The sequence below is a fragment of the Benincasa hispida genome, chromosome 3, assembly GCF_027475165.1.
Source record: "Benincasa hispida cultivar pf3 chromosome 3, pf3_genome.v1.1, whole genome shotgun sequence".
Lineage (NCBI taxonomy): Eukaryota > Viridiplantae > Streptophyta > Magnoliopsida > Cucurbitales > Cucurbitaceae > Benincasa > Benincasa hispida.
The window spans coordinates 43,112,682-43,132,210 of record NC_143480.1 but is presented as its reverse complement, the minus strand read 5'-3'; the positions used below and the strand labels follow the sequence as shown (position 1 = coordinate 43,132,210).

Sequence of the window (19,529 nt, the reverse complement as noted above, 5' to 3'; positions counted from 1 at the left end):
ATTACAAGGCGATGAGATATCCTGCTGAAAACCGAATTGTCTCATTACCCTGTCAGGAAGATGCCACTCACCAATGTGAAAACATATGAGAGGACTCATCGTTCGCCAAATGACCATTCGTACAAAAATTAGGCAAAGTATGCACAATAATTTTGTACGGCTCCCAAATAACCTGAAACACAAAATATTATATTAGAGAATATTAAAGACAAATACAATAAAAATGTGAATAAAATAATCAATTAGGTTTAGTGTAATGTACCTGTTCAGGTTGAAGCAGATCAAACATATATCTATACTGGTTGACTACATGTGTGGCTGTGCTAGTCACACAAATTTTGTCTCTCCACCTAAATTTTTAAATTAATAATTTAGAATTTAAATTAACTAGATCAGTGATATAAAAATTAAATTGAATTAAAACAACATGTCAAGAACCGTAGGCTCGTCCAACTAACTGAGCATCATTAACATGATGTAGCTGTGGAGCCATTGTTGGAAATCGCTCCCAAGCCCATAGTTGCAAAAGTATGAGAGACCCAACTATCTCTCGAACCTCAGGTCTTGTTGCTTTACATAGTTGTCTATACAACCATGTCAAGCATGCTCCACCCCACGAATACCACCCTGCATTATGGAGGTTAGCTAACAGTGGCAGGAACATCAAGTGAACAAAATGACTTGATTTATCTGAAAACAGACTTCCACCCATCATTTGTAGTATATATGCTCGGCATATCTTATGACAGTTTCCTCGTCTGCATCATCTGTGAGCTCACGAAATTGTGTTCCTAACTATATTAAACTTAACCTCGATCCTTTAATCTTGTCGGCAGGTGGGGTCGTACCGAGGTACAGTTGACAAACTTCTAATTAGTCATCGTACATCACTCCGGTGACCGGTTCACCGTCAACAGGTAACCCCAACAACACTTCTATGTCTTGTAGAGTGATAGTGCACTCTCCAATAGACATATGGAATGTATGCGTCTCGAGCCTCCATCTCTCGACTAAGGTTGTGATCAGATGCCAGTCCAACTGAATAAATCCTGCCTCTCGACGTCTGCAAGATATTTCTCCAGTAGTACGATCTCGCCATATAACATATGATCGATGAATGGACTGGTCGTACAAAACATCGGGATCAACAGGTCTTGGATTTATCTTGACGCTCCAATGCATCCCTTATTTCTGCTATTCTTTTCTCGAAATAGTTCACGCATTTGAAGAATGTTATCTGAGCAAGAGCATTTATAGGCAACATTCGAGCTCCTTTGAGGACTCCATTTATGCACTCTGATAGATTTGTCGTCATCCACCCATATCTGAATCCTCCATCATGTACAAGTCCATTGCTCTAAACTAATGTTGTCAAAAAAAACTTAGATAGCTCCGATTTATTCCTTTGATATCTTCAATTGCTTTGTTGAAATTTTGAATTTGAAACTGACACCCGACACGATAAACATAAACTGACACCCGAAAAGTTCACGTTATCACAACGAGATGGATTGGACAGAACCAACTACTCGACAACGATGTGGATTTTGTAACCAATTAGAACATAATCGAAGGAAGTGTCATTCGTTACTAAGACGGGCTCTAGATAGTTAGGGATTGAATAATAAATAATTTTTTTTATTATATATTCATTTTATTGTATATTCAATTTTTTATTATAATTTATTGTATATTCAATTTTTTTATAATAATCTACTGTATATTCATTTTTTTTTTGTAATCAATAAAGTTTTACATTATAATAATCTAATATATTCAATTTATAGTATAATAATCTAATATATTCAATTTATTCAATTTATTGTCTAATGATTATTCAATTATAGTATAATAATCTAATATATTCAATTTGTTGTCTAATGATTATTCAATTATAGTATAATAATCTAATATATTCAATTTGTTGTCTAATGATTATTCAATTATAGTATAATAATCTAATATATTCAATTTATTGTCTAATGATTATTCAATTATAGTATGATTATTAGCTTTTTTTTCTCTTTTTTATATATATTTCTATGGAAAGTTCAAATAAAGTGAAGACTCTCGCTCTCTCCTAAGATCTTGCTCTCTCACTCTCGCTCTCTCCTAAGATCTCGCTCTCTTACTCTCTCTCTCAATATATCGCTCTCTCTGTTATTGTTGTTATTTTTCCATTAATGATTACTAGCTCTCATTTCTTCTGGAACAATCACAAACACTTTTTTGATTATGGATTTACTTTTTTGTTCGTAGACAAAGCTAATTCGGAATTGTCTTTCATTCCAAGGCATAACTTGTATCCATGCGCTTCATATTCGCCTAGAATTCGCTCCCAGAAATATAGCCATCTCCACCCCCTCAAGTCAATCCCACAAGTCTTCGTCTAATTCAAAATAATAACAAAATGCATAGGTTGTTAGAAGCAGCTCGAGTACACAGATACATATAGTATACCATCTCATTACTTTATTTCCTCTATGAGGGAAAAAGAAAAGTAATAAACCAGCAATCTCGAGGTGGATGTGTGTCGAAACTTCAACCTTCGACAACCTAAGTGAGATTTGCGAGATTTGCGAGATTTCCCTTATCAAGGGTTGAAGTTTTGGCTTATGTATTGTTTCCAAGTTTTTCTTTGTTCGTCGAGTTCTCAACGTTCGACCTCTAGCCTCGAATTCCCAAAACAACAATATTTCTCTAATAAGTTTCAAAACAACAATATTTCTTTAATAAGTTTTGAAAATAATAATATTAATATTAAAGATCTAATTAAAACTATATTAGATAGTAAACCAAAACTGATATGACAAATTTTAATATAAAAATAATAAATTTATACATATAAAAAATTTCTCGCTCTTCTTTCATCCTTTGTTTCTCTCTCTCGTTTGATCTTTTTTCGACGAACTCACCGTGGTTAGTACCAGTGCCACCACCCTCTCTTCCTCCTTCATCACTCCTCTTTTGTCATGCCAATGTTTATTAGAATTACATATTAAGTACTTTTGGTTTTCTAAAATATTTTTAGTTAAAGGATAAAAAATGAAATGTTAGTCCTAAAAGAAGTGAAGTTGAAGGGTTTCTTATTTTTTCCTTCAAATTCTCGGGAAACGAGCTACGACGTGGTCTAGTCATTATTGTCCAACCAATCACACAATGCAAAGTTGCGCTACGGCCTAAAGTAGAAGGACCAATCTACAAGAATACGATCTAAACAATAATTAAAAAAGGAACAGAGAGAGAGTATGAATAAACATCCTTTTAGGTTTGGTTACTTTTTGAATTTTTTGCATATGCATTTTTCAACTCAATTGCCCAAAGAAGTGGTTTTATATGAGAGTGGTGGTGGTACCACGTGAAAGTTCTATGATTCCAACCTAATTCTGCTGACCCCATTTTTTAATCTCCAAGCACAGATAGCAAGAGAGAAAAGAAAGAAAGAAAGAAACAGAGAGAAAGATGGAAGCTCCAGCTCCACAAGCCATAGAAGTCAGTAGCAAGAACCTTGGTGTAGAAGAAGATGAGCAAGATAAAGCTGTGAATGAGTGGTAATGTTTCTCTTGTTATTCAGAATCAATTGAATTCAAATGCGTTTGAATTAATTGGGGTGTTATTGTGATTTGTAACAGTTGTTCTTGCTGTTATGACTGCTCGGAAAGCTGGTTTGAATATTTGTGCTGTTGGGATGATTGTGAGTGCTAGATGAACATAATTGGGATTTTCAACATCAAGAATGTGTTCTTTTAACTTGTCTTTAACCCTCACTCTCTTCTCCATATACTTGTTGCTCCTTCGATTATCAAATACACCCTTCATTTTCTTCTTACTTTAATTTGTTTCTCTTGTGCCATAATCTCGTCACTTTTTAAATTGTGATAATCTGAATTTTTCAACATATCAATATCACTATTTGTCAAATCTGAACCTAACTTAACTAGTTACGACATTTATATTTGATGATCAACATGTTAGAAATTTGAATAACTCACATCACTATCATTTCTAACCAGTTTTTAATTAATCTTCTAACTTGTTTTATTGTCCTTTTGAGATTCAATTATTTGTAAGAAGAAAAAAAGGGGGGAAAATATTTATGACAATCTTATTTAGATTGAAACTAAGAAACAATCGTGTTAAATTATTTAAAGGTAAACTATAAGTTTAGTCCAACTATCAAAAGTGTATATAGTTCCTAAATTTTAAATCTTATGTCTAACAAAATTGAAAAAATTGTACTGTTGATCATTTTGGAGATCCAAAATTATAAATGCCTCACTTTTTTAAAACATTTGCTAATTGACCTTTTGCTACATTTTACATGTATAAAATTATCAATTTGCCCTTCCTTCAAATTCTTTTCTTTTCTTTTTCTCTCTTTTCTTCTCTAACGAGCAACTTTTTTTCCCTTCTTCTCTGACGAGCAACTAGACCAAATCCTACGAAGTCGCGAATCTTCTTCTCTCCCTCGTTTCAATTTTTGTTACAGAACGAGATTTAGCGAGATTGAGTGAGAAAAGAGAGGAGAGCGAGAGGACGAGAGAGGCTTTTCTTTTTTGGTCAACTCTTTTTCTCTCCCCTTTTTCTGTTGTGTTGCAAAGTGAGACCCAACGAGAGACCGGAGAGTGAGAGTACGAGAGAGTCAATTTACGTGCGCGAGGTTTTCGTTTTGGTAATTTCACTCGGTTCTAACGTCAACAAAGGGTAAAAAAGTTCTCATTTTCAAAAAGTGGGGCAAATCTCATTTTTCCCTCTCAATTTGGGTCATTCGTACAATTTTTTCTAATAAATTCTTCATAATTTTGAAATTTTAAAAATTAGTTTCCTTATTAATTGTAAGTTTGAATTTATATTTAATGGGAACTAATCAAAGTACACCAACTAAATTTGTAACTTAGTTTGATGGTAATTGACATAACATTTTTTAGAGGTCTAAGACCATGTTTACTCCTCCATAATCATTTTTTTTAGAATAGGTGATATTATTATACAACAACAAGGGGATCTTATAGCCCAGGATCAAGACATCAAAGCAACAAAGTACATACAAAGACATGACAACAAAATCCAAACAAAGCCAACAAATAAAACCAGAACAAAATTAAGTAAACTCACAAACCACCCGAAAGAAAGAAAATGAAAAGAGATTTCTTTTAACTGAAAAATGAAAAAAAAAAAAAAAAAAACTAAAGTAAAAGTGGCCTCCATAATCAATGTTACTGCAACCACAATCTACCATATTTATTCCTCCATAATTATAATTGATTAACTTTACTAAAGTAAAAGTGGCCTAAGTTGGATCTCTAATACTTGCCTTGTTGTGCTAAAATAATTAATTTTGTATTTTAAAAACTAATTTAAGAAAAGAAAATTTCAAAAAGAGGGAAAAAAAAGGGAAATTTGTACGGATGACCCAAAAATTGGGCCCAAAATGTCATATTGCTCATAAACGTAAAAAATTATTTCCGGCTTGCAACTACTTCCGGCTTTCAATCGAATCTTATCGGTAAATCTTTCTTTCAATATGGTTTTTTTTTTGTTTTTTTTTGTTTGGTTTTGGATGTGTCCTGTGGTTGAAGACGAGTAGAAAGAGTTTGTGAGCGAGATAAGTCAGAGTGAAATCGGTAGAGCGACGCCGGAGAGAGCGACACCGGAGAGATAAGTGAACCTATGGTTTTTTTTGTTTGTTTTTCTTGTTTTCGATGTGTTATGTGGTTGAAGACGAGTAAAAAGAGAGAATGTGAGGGAGATAAGGGAGAGCAACACTGGAGAGAGCGAGATTGTGAGAGAGAGCGACACTAGCGAGAGCGATGCTAGTGAGATCCATTCTAGCGAGATTTAAACCGAATGTTTTTTTACATTTTTTTTTAATGGAGTTTACTGATTGAATTTTTTAATAAATGCAAGAGTGATTTAAGATGACTACACATCTTAGAATAGCTGAAGGTGATAGATTTTCTGGTCAAGTAACCAGCTTGGCCCACATTGTCAATGCAAACAAGATTGTCAAAAAGAAGCTCACGCCAATAAAACTTACACCTGGTGATTGGTGCTGATCCATCCGTAATCACTCAGGAGAAGATGAGTGAATATAGGATGCAATTAGCGTGTCAACTATGGGCAAATACTCCATATTTTTTATATGTAACATTGTATTTTTTTATTCTTTGTAAAAACATTCATTTATTTTTTATGTATGTAAAAATATTCATTGTATAATTGAACATATATTTTTTATGAAAGTTCAAAGTTCAAAGTTCAGTATCAGAATTTTATCAGAACACTTGGCCACTGCTCTTTTCATTGTATAATTGAATTTTATCAGTATCAGAATAGAGTACATCCAAAACCAATTATACAACACATCCAATTGAAAGAACATTCATTGTATAATCTTTGTTTGTTATCCATTTTGTTTCAAGTATGTGTTCTGTAAAAACATTTATTGTATAATTGGTTTTGGATGTGTTCTGCTACTGCTCTTATCAGTATCAGAATTTTATCAGAACATGTAAGTTCAAAGTTCAAAGTTCAATATCAGAATTTTATCAGAACATGTATAATTGAGCTTAAAACATTATATGGTTCAAGGTTCAAGGTTCAAAGATTGAGAGAGCGAGATGTTGAGAGAGAGCGAGATTGAGAGCGAGATTGTAAGAGAGAGCGAGATTGAGATAGCGAGATTTAGAGAGCGAGATTGTGTGAGAGAGAGAGATTGAGAGAGCGAGATGTTCAGATTTAGAAGTATTTAGCCACTTGGGATTTTGTGTTCAGGTTTGAGTTTTGATTAGAATTTTTTCTTTTGGTTTTTTTTTTTTCCTTCTTTTTATATTTGAGTGAGATGTAAAATCAGATTGCAGCAGTATAGCAAAATACATATCATCATGCATCTTCAGTGAGGTGGGGATCCACAAAGTTATAGACTATGTCTTGTTTTTTTTAAGGTCACCCTTTTAATTTTTTAAGTTCATCATAATTGTAGCAGTAATGATTGAGGCAAAGTTGTGAGCGTTGTTTAGGAATGCTGTTTGTCCCATCATTTTGGTTTGTTTTTTAACAGATTTGTATTAGAGTTCCTCTTTTTGTTGAATTGTTAGTGTGAAAAACATTCAAGGGATATCCATCTAGGCTCCCTATGAATAAATACCACAAATTCTTCGTCTTTTCTCTTTTCGAGTTAGCTTTCATAACAACGTGAAAATTCTTGTTTGATGCTTTTAGTTTCTGCTTTGAATGTATAGAAGAACAGAAAAGATGCCTAAAAACTTTATATGTTGCACTGTCAGTCCATGTAATTTTTGATGGTGGAACAGGAACAATATTGAAGGAGCAATGCCAATCTCTTCTTTTCCTACTTCAAAATTATCCACCCTCCCTTCACCTTGAATATTGATTCTAATAGAAAATAGAAAGTCTAAGGGTATGCACTTGAATCTCGCTCTCTCTTACAACCTCGCCCTCTCTCAACAATCCCGCTCTCTCTCATAATCTCGCTCTCTCTTAAAATTCTGATACTGATAAGAGCAGTAGCAGAATACATCCAAAACCAATTATACAATGAATGTTCTTACAGAATACAAACACATACTTGAAACAAAATGGATAACAAACAAAGATTATACAATGAATGTTCTTTCAATTGGATGTGTTGTATGATTGGTTTTGGATGTGTTTTATTCTGATACTGATAAAATTCAATTATACAATGAAAAGAGCAGTAGCCAGGTGTTTTGATAAAATTGGGTGTTTTGATAAAATTCTGATACTGAACTCTGAACTCTGAACTTTCATAAAAAATATATGTTCAATTATACAATGAATGTTTTTACATACATAAAAAATAAATGAATGTTTTTACATACATAAAAGATAAATGAATGTTTTTACAAAGAATAAAAAATACAATTGTCCTCTTCATTTCTCTGAACAACATGTGATGGACAATTGGACTGTTGAACACCATATCAACGTCAACAAATCGCCCAAAAACTGTTCTCTTGAACATGGCCAACTGCGTTGGCATGAGCTTCTCTTTGACAATCTTGTTTGCATTGGCAATGTGGGCCAAGCTGGTTACATGACCGGGAAATCTGTCACCTTCAGCTATTCTTAGACGTGTAGCCATCTTAAATCACTCCTGCATTTATTAAAAAATTCAATCAGTAAACTTCTTCAAAAAGAAAAAATGTAAAAAAACATTCTGTTTAAATATCGCTAGAATGGATCTCGTTGGCATCGCTCTCGCTAGAATGGCTCTCGCTGGCATCGCTCTCTTTAGAATTGCTCTCGTTGATGTCGCTCTCTCTGGTGTCGCTCTCTCCGATGTCGCTCTTTCCGGTGTCACTCTCCCTTATCTCCCTCACATTCTTTCTTTTTACTCGTTTTCAACCACATAACACATCGAAAACAAGAAAAATAAACAAAAAAAACCATAGATTCACTTATCTCTCTGGTGTCGCTCTCTCCGGCGTCGCTCTATCGATTTCACTCTCACTTATCTCGCTCACAAACTCTTTCTATTCGTCTTCAACCACAGAACACATCCAAAACAAAAAAAAAAAAACATATTGAAAGAAAGATTTACCGATAAGATTCGATTGAAAGTCGGAAGTAGAATCGTTTGCAAGCCGGAAGTAGTTTTTTTGTGTTTATGAGCAATACAGCCATTAGCCTTGGAAAATTTGAATGAATAATAGTTTAGTTTTGGTGGGTTTTCTCAGTAAAAAGGTAAGAAGACGAAGTAAGGGCAAATTGGTAGGGCGATGACGTTAGCAGAGTCAATTGACATTATTTTTTAAAAAGGGTCATGTGACATTTTGGGCCCAATTTTTGGGTCACCGTACAAATTTCCCGAAAAAAAGCCAAGAAAACAAACACACATTATTCCGTGGGACCAGGTAGGGGTGTTCAAAAAATTCGATGACCTGAAAAAATTGATCAACCGAACCTAATCCGTGCGGTTTGGGTTGGGTTGAGTTCAAATAAATAAAGATGTTATGAATTGAGTTGGTTCATGGATTCACCTAATATAATCCAAACTAACTCAAACCAACCCGAATTTATTATTAACTTTAATATATATATATTTTTATTACTTATAACATAATTATTTATACATTTTATTTAATTCTAATATTTTTTGAATAATTTATTCTTCAACAACTATTAAAAGTATTTTGTTTGTACTTTAGAAAGAAAATTTTTATTATATAAATTAAAATTGAGTTGTTAATTTTAATTCAATATATGAAAATAATTAAATTAGATTTCTACATATTAATATTTTACTTTTTTTTAATAAAATTTTAAATAAATGATCCGAACTAATCTAATCCAAATATTTCATAGTTGGGTTGAGTTTATTTTTTAATTACAGTTATTTGGATTGAAAAATCTTAGGAAACAATTAGATTGGGTTAAAAACTCTTTCAACCAAATCCAATCCAACCGAACAATATTCCTAGGACCAGACAGAGACTTCCTTCCACCGGTGCATCTACAGGAAATCTCCGTCAAGTTCGAACACTATCGACCCAACCGATGTCGGAACCAAAGACATCACACACCTGACCGGCGATTTAATAAGAGGGCCGGTGAACTGCGAGTCCTCCGGCAGCCGTCGTTTATAAGGTTTATGGCGAAGGGCATTTCTGCACTTCACATCCGTGAAGCACAAAACTCAATTATTCTTATTCCATTTAGGGATTAGGGTTATTCCAATCATTATCTTTTTTCAAATTACATGCGGACATTTCAACTGAGTTGCTTTCGCTTTCAAACTGCTACGGTCTAAAAGCAGAAGGTTAGGAAGAAAGAAACCCTTTCTTTATTCATTAGAATTCAATCAAGCATGATGCCCTTGACTCTAGAAGAACACAAGTCCTCGATTTTCCCCTTTTCACTTTTGAAATCTACCTACTAAAACAATAATTCAATTAAAGAAAATGGTAAAGTTTGTAATCAGTATTATATGATGTAATGCAAATGGAAGTTTTTCTTTTTTGTCTTTTGAAGGGGAATATAATTTCATTACTACTTCCAAGTTCCAAGGGCTTGATTGGCGCCTAAGCAACAAGCCCTTTATTTTACTGATGATCAAAAGAAGCCTTTCATCAATTTCCTCTTCTTTTCAAATTGCAAACGCAACTATGATTTCTCTTCAATTTCGCTGCATATCGAAGTATCTAGCTTGCTATTTTACAATATGTGATTAAACGCCTGTTTGGATTGAGTAAATGTCTTAGAAGGCTACTTTTCTTTTTCCATTCAAAACGCCTTTTTTAAACACTTGGAAAGTTCATCCAAATAAGCCCTAAATGTATTAAACCACACAGACATTCATGAATGATGTACAAAACAGTAAGGATTAAAAGTTATGCATACAATTCACTTATATCAATGAAGATTTGTGAAAGTTTATATAATAATCTTCATATTGAACCATACGTCATAGTGAGAAAAATGGGGCTTTTATGGTTTCTGTGGTCTATATTGCTCGGAGAATAAGCAAAGATATTTCCTATTTGCGTGGTAGAGTCTGATTCAGCAACAAAGATAGTAGCCAAGTTGGATAAGTACTTTCTGCTAAAGTTGTATATGAAGTCATTAGGTGCGGTGCTCAAATAGGTATCTACTCCCACATTCTCTGCATGGCATGAACTCCTTTTAGGTCTTTATTATACATATTCAACGAAACAATTCATATTTTTCTGCCTCCCCCATTACTTAATGTCCATATATTAATAGAAAATTCGTCTTCTTTAACTTGATTCTTGGCAGAACAAGCCTGCCCTAACTTCCACTATTGGACTGCATACTGATGGAAAGGCATGCGGTGGCAACTCATTATTGGAAACGAGTAAAGAATGGTGAGCCTTGAGTGCAGGTTTTTCTTCACGTGAGAGGAATGAAGTCAAACCTGGGAGTGTTGTAAATTAGTTGCTCCATATAAATATATATATATATATATATTCTTGTTCAAGTGGTGAGCCATGAAAGTGTGATATGCATCACCTTACCACTATAACAATTCTGATTTTCAATGAGATGGGGCCTGGCTTAGCTCTAACAAAATGGTGAGGTTGTACCAAACTCAATCCAAAAACAATATTTTGAGTGGCTGAGCCACTAATCCTATTACACATGCTGAACATTATCACTCTTGCTAACTCCTAGCTTTCTTTTTTCGTATATAAATAGCTGCCGTTGTATACTGATAGTTATACCAAATTTGCAATCATTTATAGTTTCTACTACTTTCTCAGAGCTAATTTGAAGACATGAAGGATAACTCCTCCAAATATGTTGTTTTGTTGCTTATAAGCTTCTTTTTCTTGAATCAGCTCCTTGTGTCCTCACAGCTTGATTATAGGTTTTATGATGCCTCTTGTCCCAACCTAACAAGGATTATCAGATATGGCGTCTGGATGGCAGTTTCTAATGATACTAGGATGGCTGCATCTCTCTTACGGCTTCATTTTCATGATTGCTTCGTCAACGTAATTAATTTTTCTTTATATAATATTGAGTAAACTAGGAGGATGACCATGGGGATACATATATAAATATGGATGACCATGGGATACATATATAAATAGAACATATATTTTTCTTAGTACAACAACTTTGAGGATGAGAGATTGAACTTTTAACCTTTAGGATGGAAGTTCATGTCAATTACCGCTAAGCTAAGCTCACATTGACATTTTGTTTCTGGTATAGGGTTGTGATGGATCATTGTTGCTTGATGACACTAGCACATTTAAGGGGGAGAAAAATGCATTGCCGAATATGAACTCAGTTCGAGGCTATGAGGTCATTGATAATATAAAGGCTGTTTTAGAGAGAGTCTGCCCATCTGTTGTCTCATGTACTGATATAGTAACTCTAGCAGCTAGAGAGGCTGTCTACCTTGTAAGCAAATTTTTTTAGTTCACACATCTCTCTCAAACATCATGCTTTTGTATCTTTCTGAACCTTTCCTTTACAGGCTGGGGGACCATTTTGGCAAATTCCACTTGGTCGCCGAGATGGCACAACAGCAAGCGAGAGTGAAGCCAATCAGCTGCCATCACCAGTGGAGCCATTGGAGAATATCATTGCGAAATTCACTTCGAAAGGCCTTGATCTGAAGGATGTTGTTGTTCTCTCAGGTCACCTTTCTCATCCTTCATCTTTGTACTTCCTCTCAGCTTTAAATCTATGAAAACTATTCTAACCATCATGCACAACTGATGTACAGGTGCACACACTTTCGGATTTGCTCGGTGTATGATGTTCAAGCATAGGCTATTCAACTTTGATGGTGCTGGAAATCCCGATCCAGAACTTGACGTCATGCTGCGACAGAACTTACAGAGCAACTGTCCAAATCAAGAAGACTCCAACAACAAATTTGCCCCCTTGGATGCCTACACGATCAACCGGTTCGACAATGTGTATTACAGAAACTTGGTGAACAAGTTGGGACTCCTGCAGTCAGACCAAGCTCTCATGAAAGACAATACAACTGCTCCTTTTGTGGTTAACTACAGCCGGTACCCATATCTGTTTTACAGGGACTTTGGAGCATCAATGGTGAAGCTGGCAAATACTGGGATCCTTACAGGCCAAAATGGAGAGATTAGGAAGAATTGCAGGGTGGTGAACTAGAAGATGATATATTCCTTTGTAAATTTAACCAACTCAAACTCTCTTTTGATAATAAATTGGCTGTTGGCTTCTATTATTGTTGATGCTTTTGCTGTTGCTTTCTCATCAACTTCCATTCTTCTAGAGTTCTAGTTGGACTGAGTAGTTGAATTTGGGCCCGTATTCGGCCCAAAAGCTCAGCTTCTTCTGGGCCTACTGGTGGTAGGCCAGGCTTCTCCCAATTTTGGCCTTCTCTGCAAAGAACCAAACCATTCAAACAAATTATGATTACAAATTGAAAACTAAGTCAAATAAAAATCAATGTGTTTTTGGAGAAAGAAACGTGTTTGATTGAAAAGTAAACCAAAAGGAAATCACTGGAAGGGATGCTAAGAAACCTATGTAAATGACAATTTCATCCTCGTAGATGAGCCTTATAGATTTCAGTCAAATTAATAATAATAATAATAATTTTGTTTTGTTCTTTTAAAAATAATAAGATTCTAAAACAAACGAATATACCGGAACTAAATGTCAAAGGAGATTATTTTGCTAAAGCATGCTATAGCAAAATTCCACTTCTAGAAAGGAAACTAACAAAATATAATTTCGCCCACAATCAAATAAAACAAACAAAAAACAATCATATTAGAATAGTTTATAAGTTGTGTGCAATTTTGGTTCAGCAACATATTAAAATGGGTATATAAGTTAAGTGTAACTTTTTGTACCCATCGTGTATTTTCTTGACAGAAAGTTATTATTATTATTTATCCATACAAATTAACCTATAAACATTACTTCTAAAATTTGTAAAAAAATATAAGATCTAAAATTATACATTTAAAAGTACATAGACTAAAACATAGCCATTTATAAATTACAAGATCCAAATGGCATTTTAACGTCCAAATTATATTATTAAATAAAATTACCCATTAGCTTCAAACAACTAGGAAAAAAATTAAAATAAATTGAACTATATTTGTATTGTTTAGAATTAGGACTAAGTGGCATGAAAAGTTTATCGAGAGACAAATCAATATTATAATTTAGGAGGGATGGATGTTATTTTAAATTATTACAATTCAATATGGGAATACAATCTTAAAAATTCATTTATTGAATAAGAATACAAAATAATAATACATACTAAAATTGATATACACCTTGAGCGGTGTTTAGTATCTATATTTTCTTGTGTGTGTGGATATGTATATATATTAAAGGGGAAAATTCCAAGTTGTGAAGCAGTTGAAATATATATATCATTTTGAGGAGAAAGAGGTAAGCCATCATTTTAATTGCTTAAGTGATTACGTCATCGTGCTTCATTGTCTGGTTCATGCATTTGCAAGAGCTTATGTCATTATCCTAAAAGGATTTTATCATCACTACAAGTGTTGGTATCTCAACATTTAAAAATGTCAAGATAAATTCTTAATATCAATAAATGATATAAGAAAATGACATAATTACAATACTTTAAAATTCAATGGAGAAATCAATTTTTAGCCCTCACTTTAGTAATTAAGATGGATCCATTTTACCAACTTCTATAAGCATGGTACTTTAATCTTAAACTTGAACAAAGTGGTACAATTTTAACTTTATTGACTTTTATTCAAAGAATAGTAAAAAAAAAAAAAAAAACATCTATGTTTAATAAATAAACATATATTTGATAGTGATATAAAATTGATCGAACATACAAAATTTAGATAGGAATTTCGTTGAAATATATGGTTAGATATACATAGTAAAAGAAAGTGAAAATTTGGTGAAGATTTGAAACAAAAAATGAATTTAATTGTGTAGATTAAATTCATTGTTTAAAAACTTTCAAATTGAATTGAAACTTTAAATTAAAATGACGTTTCATGTATGAAAGTTAAATCTGTAGTTTTTTTTTTTTTTAAAAAAAAAAAATTGAATGAATTATGTTTGATTTTTGTCAAGTTAAATTCTACTGGAGTTAGTCGTTGTATCCTGTTGAGACGATCGTTGTAGCCTGCTTGCAGCTCGTACAGAGCGAATAATTGTCTTTAGGACAATGCTTACCAAAAGCATGACTCGACTACATTTTGAGTCTCCAAAGATTTTGAAGTTCTTTCAAGTCTTTGGTTATTTTCATATCTAAGTCTTGTTACACCATCTGGATTTCGTTTGAGTTTGAATATTATACATTGAGTGTATTGTTTCTAGTAATTGAGGTGTAATCAGTTTGCTAGTTTTTTCAGTTCTATATATTACCGTTTTACCCCAACAATCTGAAGACAATTAGTATTTTTGAACTAATGACTATAAACTCCTCCACCAATGATGCTACTTCTACCATCATTGGATCACCGATTGTCAAACCTCATGATGAAAAACTAGAGAAGATCAAGGGAGACAATTTCAAGAGATGGTAATAAAAAATGATCTTCTATCTCACCGCACTGAATCTTGCTCATATTTTGAAGGAAGATGCCCAATTATCCAGCCAGAAGCTGTAGCTCCTGAAACAGAAGCTACAAAGCATGCAAGCATGCAACTAGACTTCTTGTGCTGTAGGTATATACTTAGTGATCTTGAGGATACTTTATATAATGTCTATTGTAATGCCTATAATACATCACAATTATTGTGGGAGGCATTAGATAAGAAGTACAAACTAGAAGATGCTGGTACTAAGAAATTCCTTGTGGAAAAATTCTTAGATTATGAGATGATTGATACCAAGTTGACAGTCAATTAGATGGAAGAATTGCAAAATAGCATCCGTGATTTGCAAAGTGAAGGACAGGATATCAGTGAGCCATTCCAAGTTGCTGCTGTGATTAAGAAGTTGTCTCATTCCTAGAAGGACTTCAAATGCTATCTCAAACACAAGTGAAAGGAGTTATCCATGGAGAATCTTGTGGTAAAACTCCATATAGAAGAGGATAACAAAAAAGGAGATAAAACTCCGCTAGAAGTTGAAGCAAGGCTCACATTGCTGAAACTTCAAAACATAAACCCAAAAAGCAGAATTTCAAGAAGAAAAATGTGAATCATGGGTCAAGGAATGATGGTAGCAAGCGCATTTGAGGGAATTGTTGGGTTTGTGATAAGAATGACCATATTGCTACAATGTGTAGGCACAAAAAAGGGATAAAGTTCCAACAATCAAGCCAATATCATGGAAAATGATGATTTGGTTGTCATCATTTCTGAGGTAAATATGACTTCAGACATCAAAGATTGGTAGATTGAACTGGTGCTACTAGGCACATTTGTAAGGACAAATCATTTTTCATTATATATACAAAGAGAAGTTAGATGGCATCAATAAGCTGTACATGGGAAATGCTTCAATTGCCTTAGTAGAAGACAAGGGAAAGGTCTTGCGAAAATGGACTTCTAGAAAGATACTTACCCTTAATGATGTATTACATGTGCTATATATTCGAAAGAATCTAGTGTCAGGAACCCTACTTAACAAAAATGGGTTCAAGTTTGTATTTGAGTAAGATCAAATTTATTCTGAAAAAAGGGGGTATGTATGTAGGAAAATGCTATCTAAGTGATGATATGTTTAAATTGATTGTACTGGCACAAATGCCAAAGAATAATAATAATATCAAATCTTCTGCTTATATTGTTGAGTTGTATGATGTTTGACATTCTAGATTGGGGCATGTCAATTATCGTTCTTTAAATAGAATGGTAAATTGACGACTATTGCCAAATTTAACATTGATAATAGACACAAATGCGAAATTTATGTTGAATCAAAGTTTACTAGAAAGTCATTTCCATTTGTGGAAAGAAGTAATGAGTTACTTGATTTAATCCATAGTGATATATGTGACATGAAAAGTACTCCCACGTGAGGTGATAAGAGATACTTTGTCACATTCCTTGATGATTGTAGTAAATATTGCCATGTATGTTTATTATATAGTAAAGATTAAACAATTAATGCTTTTAAAACATATAAGGCGGAAGTTGAAAATCAACTTGAGAAGAAAGTAAAGGTGTTCAGATTAGATAGAGGTGTTGAATATGAATTATCATCACTTTATGAATTTTGTGAAGTTAATAGTATAATCCATCAAATTACAACACCTTATACACCATAACAAAATGGTGTAGCTGAAAGAAAAAATCGAGCATTAAAGGACATGGTTAATTGCATGTTAAATAGTTTAGGTATATCTCATAATTTGTGGGAGGAAGCTTTGTTGATAGCAAATTTTATACTAAATAGAATTTCACATAAGAAGACTAATAAGTCGTTTTATAAAGTGCAGAATGAAAAGTTCCCTCATATAAAATACTGAAAGTGTAGAGGTGTTTGAAAAGGTACAAGTTCCTTTACCTAAGTAAACCAAACTTGGGTCTAAGACAATTGATTGTCCTTATAGGCTATGCAATGCATAGTGCTGCTTATAGATTCATGGTGATTAAATAAAAAATATCTGATATCAATAAATAATAACATAATGGAATCTATTGAAGTTGAATTCTTTGAGGATATTTTTCCTTTAAAGGAGGAAATACATAAAACTATTGGTACCAAAAGAATTAATGAGGCTAGCTCTTCGAAAGGTCAACACAACCAAAATACTAAGTCTGAACCTAGAAGAAGCAAATGAGCTAAGAAGCTACTTCCTTTGGACCTAATTTTGTAACTTATATGATAGAAAGTGAGCATCAGACTTTACAAGAAGTTGTATCATCTTTTGATGCATCTTATTGGAAGGTATCTATCAATAGTGAGCTAAAATCCATTTTATAAAACAATACATGGGTATTGGTTGATTTACCTCCTAGGAGTAAATGAATTTTTAAAAGAAACCTAAAGGTTGACGACACTATTGATAAGTACAAAACCCAGTTAGTAGCTAAAGGTTTTTGCCAAAAAGAAGGGCTTGATTTCTTCGATAACTACTCTCCAATGACGAGGATTACATCTATAAGGATGTTAATTGCAAGAATTTATACAAAATTTGGAAGTATACCAAATGGATGTAAAAACTGCATTTTTAAATGGAGATTTAGATGAAGGAATTTATATGGAAGAACTTGAAGAGTTTGTTGTTAAAAGACTTAAACAAAGTTTGTAAACTTGTTAAGTCTCTTTATGGGTTGAAACAAGCACCTAAGTAATGACATGAAAATCTTGATGACACTATGTTATCAAATGGATTTAAGATAAATGAGTGTGATAAATGTATCTATGTTAAAACCATAAATCAAGAATATGTCATTGTTTGCTTGAATGTGGATGATATGTTAATAATGGGCACAAATAGAAATGTTATTGATTCCACTAAAAGGATGTTGAAACCAAACTTTGATATGAAAGACCTTGGTCTTGCTGATGTTATCCTTGGAATTTAAATAACAAGAAATGCAAGTGGATACATACTTTCTCAATCTCATTATATAGAGGAAGTGTTAAGAAAATTTGATCATTTGGAGAGTAAGCTGACTATTACTCCATTTGATCCAACTTGTAATTTGAAGAAAAATAATGATGATGTGTCTTCTCTAGAATATTCTAATGTTATTGGTAGCTTAATGTACATAATGAATTGTACAAGATCTGATATTGCCTATTCAGTAGAAAGGTTAGCAAGATACTCTAGCAATCTTGAGCATGATCATTTGGAATGCGTTAGTTAGAGTTCTAAGGTATTTGAAGTACACTCTAAATTATAGATTACATTATATGAGGTATCCGCATGTTCTGGAAGAATTTAGTGATTCGAATTGTATTTTTGAAAGCATGGAGACTAAATCAACTAATGGGTATATTTTTACCTTAGGTGGAGCAGCTATATCATGGAAATCTTCAAAACAGACGTGTATAACACTATCTACTATAGAATTGGAGTTTATAGCGCTTGATAAAGTAGGAAAAGAAGATGAATGGTTCAGGAATTTTCTTGAAGATATTCCATTATGACCAGAGCCTCTAAGTGCAATATGTATTTATTGTGACAATTTACGGTTTCTATGAAAGCCAATAACATTGTCTATAATGACAAGTCACGATATATTAGACTCAAACATAATTTGATAAGGCAATTGCTCTCTAATGAAATAATTTCTATTGATTATGTGAAGTCGAAAAAGAATATTGCAAATCTTTTGGTGAAAAGTTTGTCATGAAAGCAAGTCACATATACATCGAGGGAAATAGGGCTAAAGCCTATGAAATGAGTTATATACTGGTAACCTAACTTAGTTGACTGGAGATCCCAAGATCTAAGTTCAATAGGTAAACTAGTTAGATAATTCATAGTTCACACACTAAGAAACTTATAGTTTTTTCTCATTTCTATGATGTTCTAGAGTGTGTGATATGTTATGTTAAGGTTATATTGATATCTTATTTTATAAATGGCTTATGTTCTCTAAAGCTCTCATGAATTCAGGATTTTGTACAAAACGAGTTGGGTGTGATATTTTTTATCTCAATTCACCAATGAGAAGGATAGATCCAGAGCTTAGTCTCACTATTCTTCGGTAAATTCAATGGATATTCAATAAGGAAGGTTCAAGTCTAGAAGACACATCTCCTGATGCATAGCTTGTTTGTTTGCTCTCAATAGTTTTGTTTGATTTTTCTCATTTTCTTTCATGTGGGGGATTGTTGGATAGATATAGTGAAAGAAAGTGAAAGTTTGGCGAAAATTTGAAACATGAACTGAATTTAATTGTGTAGATTAAATTCATTGTCTAGAAACTTTCAAATTGAATTGAAATATTAAATTAAAATGATGTTTCATGTACAAATTTAATATATATGAAAGTTAAATTTGTAGTTTTTTTCAATTTGAATGAGTTATATTTGATTTTTGTCGAGTAACAATTTAATTAAGTTAAATTTGACAAATGTTTCAATTTTTATATTTATTTGATAT

The 19,529-nt window shown here is 33.0% G+C and overlaps 1 protein-coding gene and 1 long non-coding RNA gene across 10 annotated transcripts; both read left to right on the top strand.

Annotated features, from left to right (window-relative positions):
- The first annotated feature begins 3,366 nt into the window (after window positions 1–3,366).
- Window positions 3,367–3,829, top strand: LOC120074478 (uncharacterized). Its single transcript, XR_005480999.2, has 2 exons — window positions 3,367–3,551; window positions 3,633–3,829. It is a non-coding gene; the product is annotated as an uncharacterized LOC120074478 (long non-coding RNA).
- Window positions 3,830–10,451: 6,622 nt separating this feature from the next.
- LOC120072717 (Peroxidase superfamily protein) lies at window positions 10,452–12,727 on the top strand. 9 transcript variants are annotated; one of them, XM_039025186.2, is made up of 6 exons: window positions 10,452–10,626; window positions 10,780–10,868; window positions 11,361–11,498; window positions 11,722–11,913; window positions 11,990–12,152; window positions 12,242–12,727. In XM_039025186.2, the coding sequence occupies exons 2-6, from the start codon at window positions 10,866–10,868 to the stop codon at window positions 12,649–12,651; spliced, it is 906 nt and encodes a 301-aa protein (XP_038881114.1). In that variant the 5' UTR covers window positions 10,452–10,626; window positions 10,780–10,865; the 3' UTR covers window positions 12,652–12,727. The 9 variants fall into 9 exon arrangements, with proteins under 9 accessions (XP_038881114.1, XP_038881111.1, XP_038881112.1 ...); XM_039025183.2 differs by having other exon boundaries at window positions 11,343–11,498; XM_039025184.2 differs by having other exon boundaries at window positions 10,622–10,669; window positions 11,343–11,498.
- Window positions 12,728–19,529: the final 6,802 nt, after the last annotated feature.

Bases quoted from the DNA above. Each gene is read 5' to 3' on its own strand.
- LOC120072717 (XM_039025181.2), top strand. From the start codon at position 11,280: ATGAAGGATAACTCCTCCAAATATGTTGTTTTGTTGCTTATAAGCTTC. The intron at 11,499-11,721 runs GTAATTAATTTT...TTTCTGGTATAG, and splicing joins TTCATGATTGCTTCGTCAAC to GGTTGTGATGGATCATTGTT. The intron at 11,914-11,989 runs GTAAGCAAATTT...TTTCCTTTACAG, and splicing joins CTAGAGAGGCTGTCTACCTT to GCTGGGGGACCATTTTGGCA.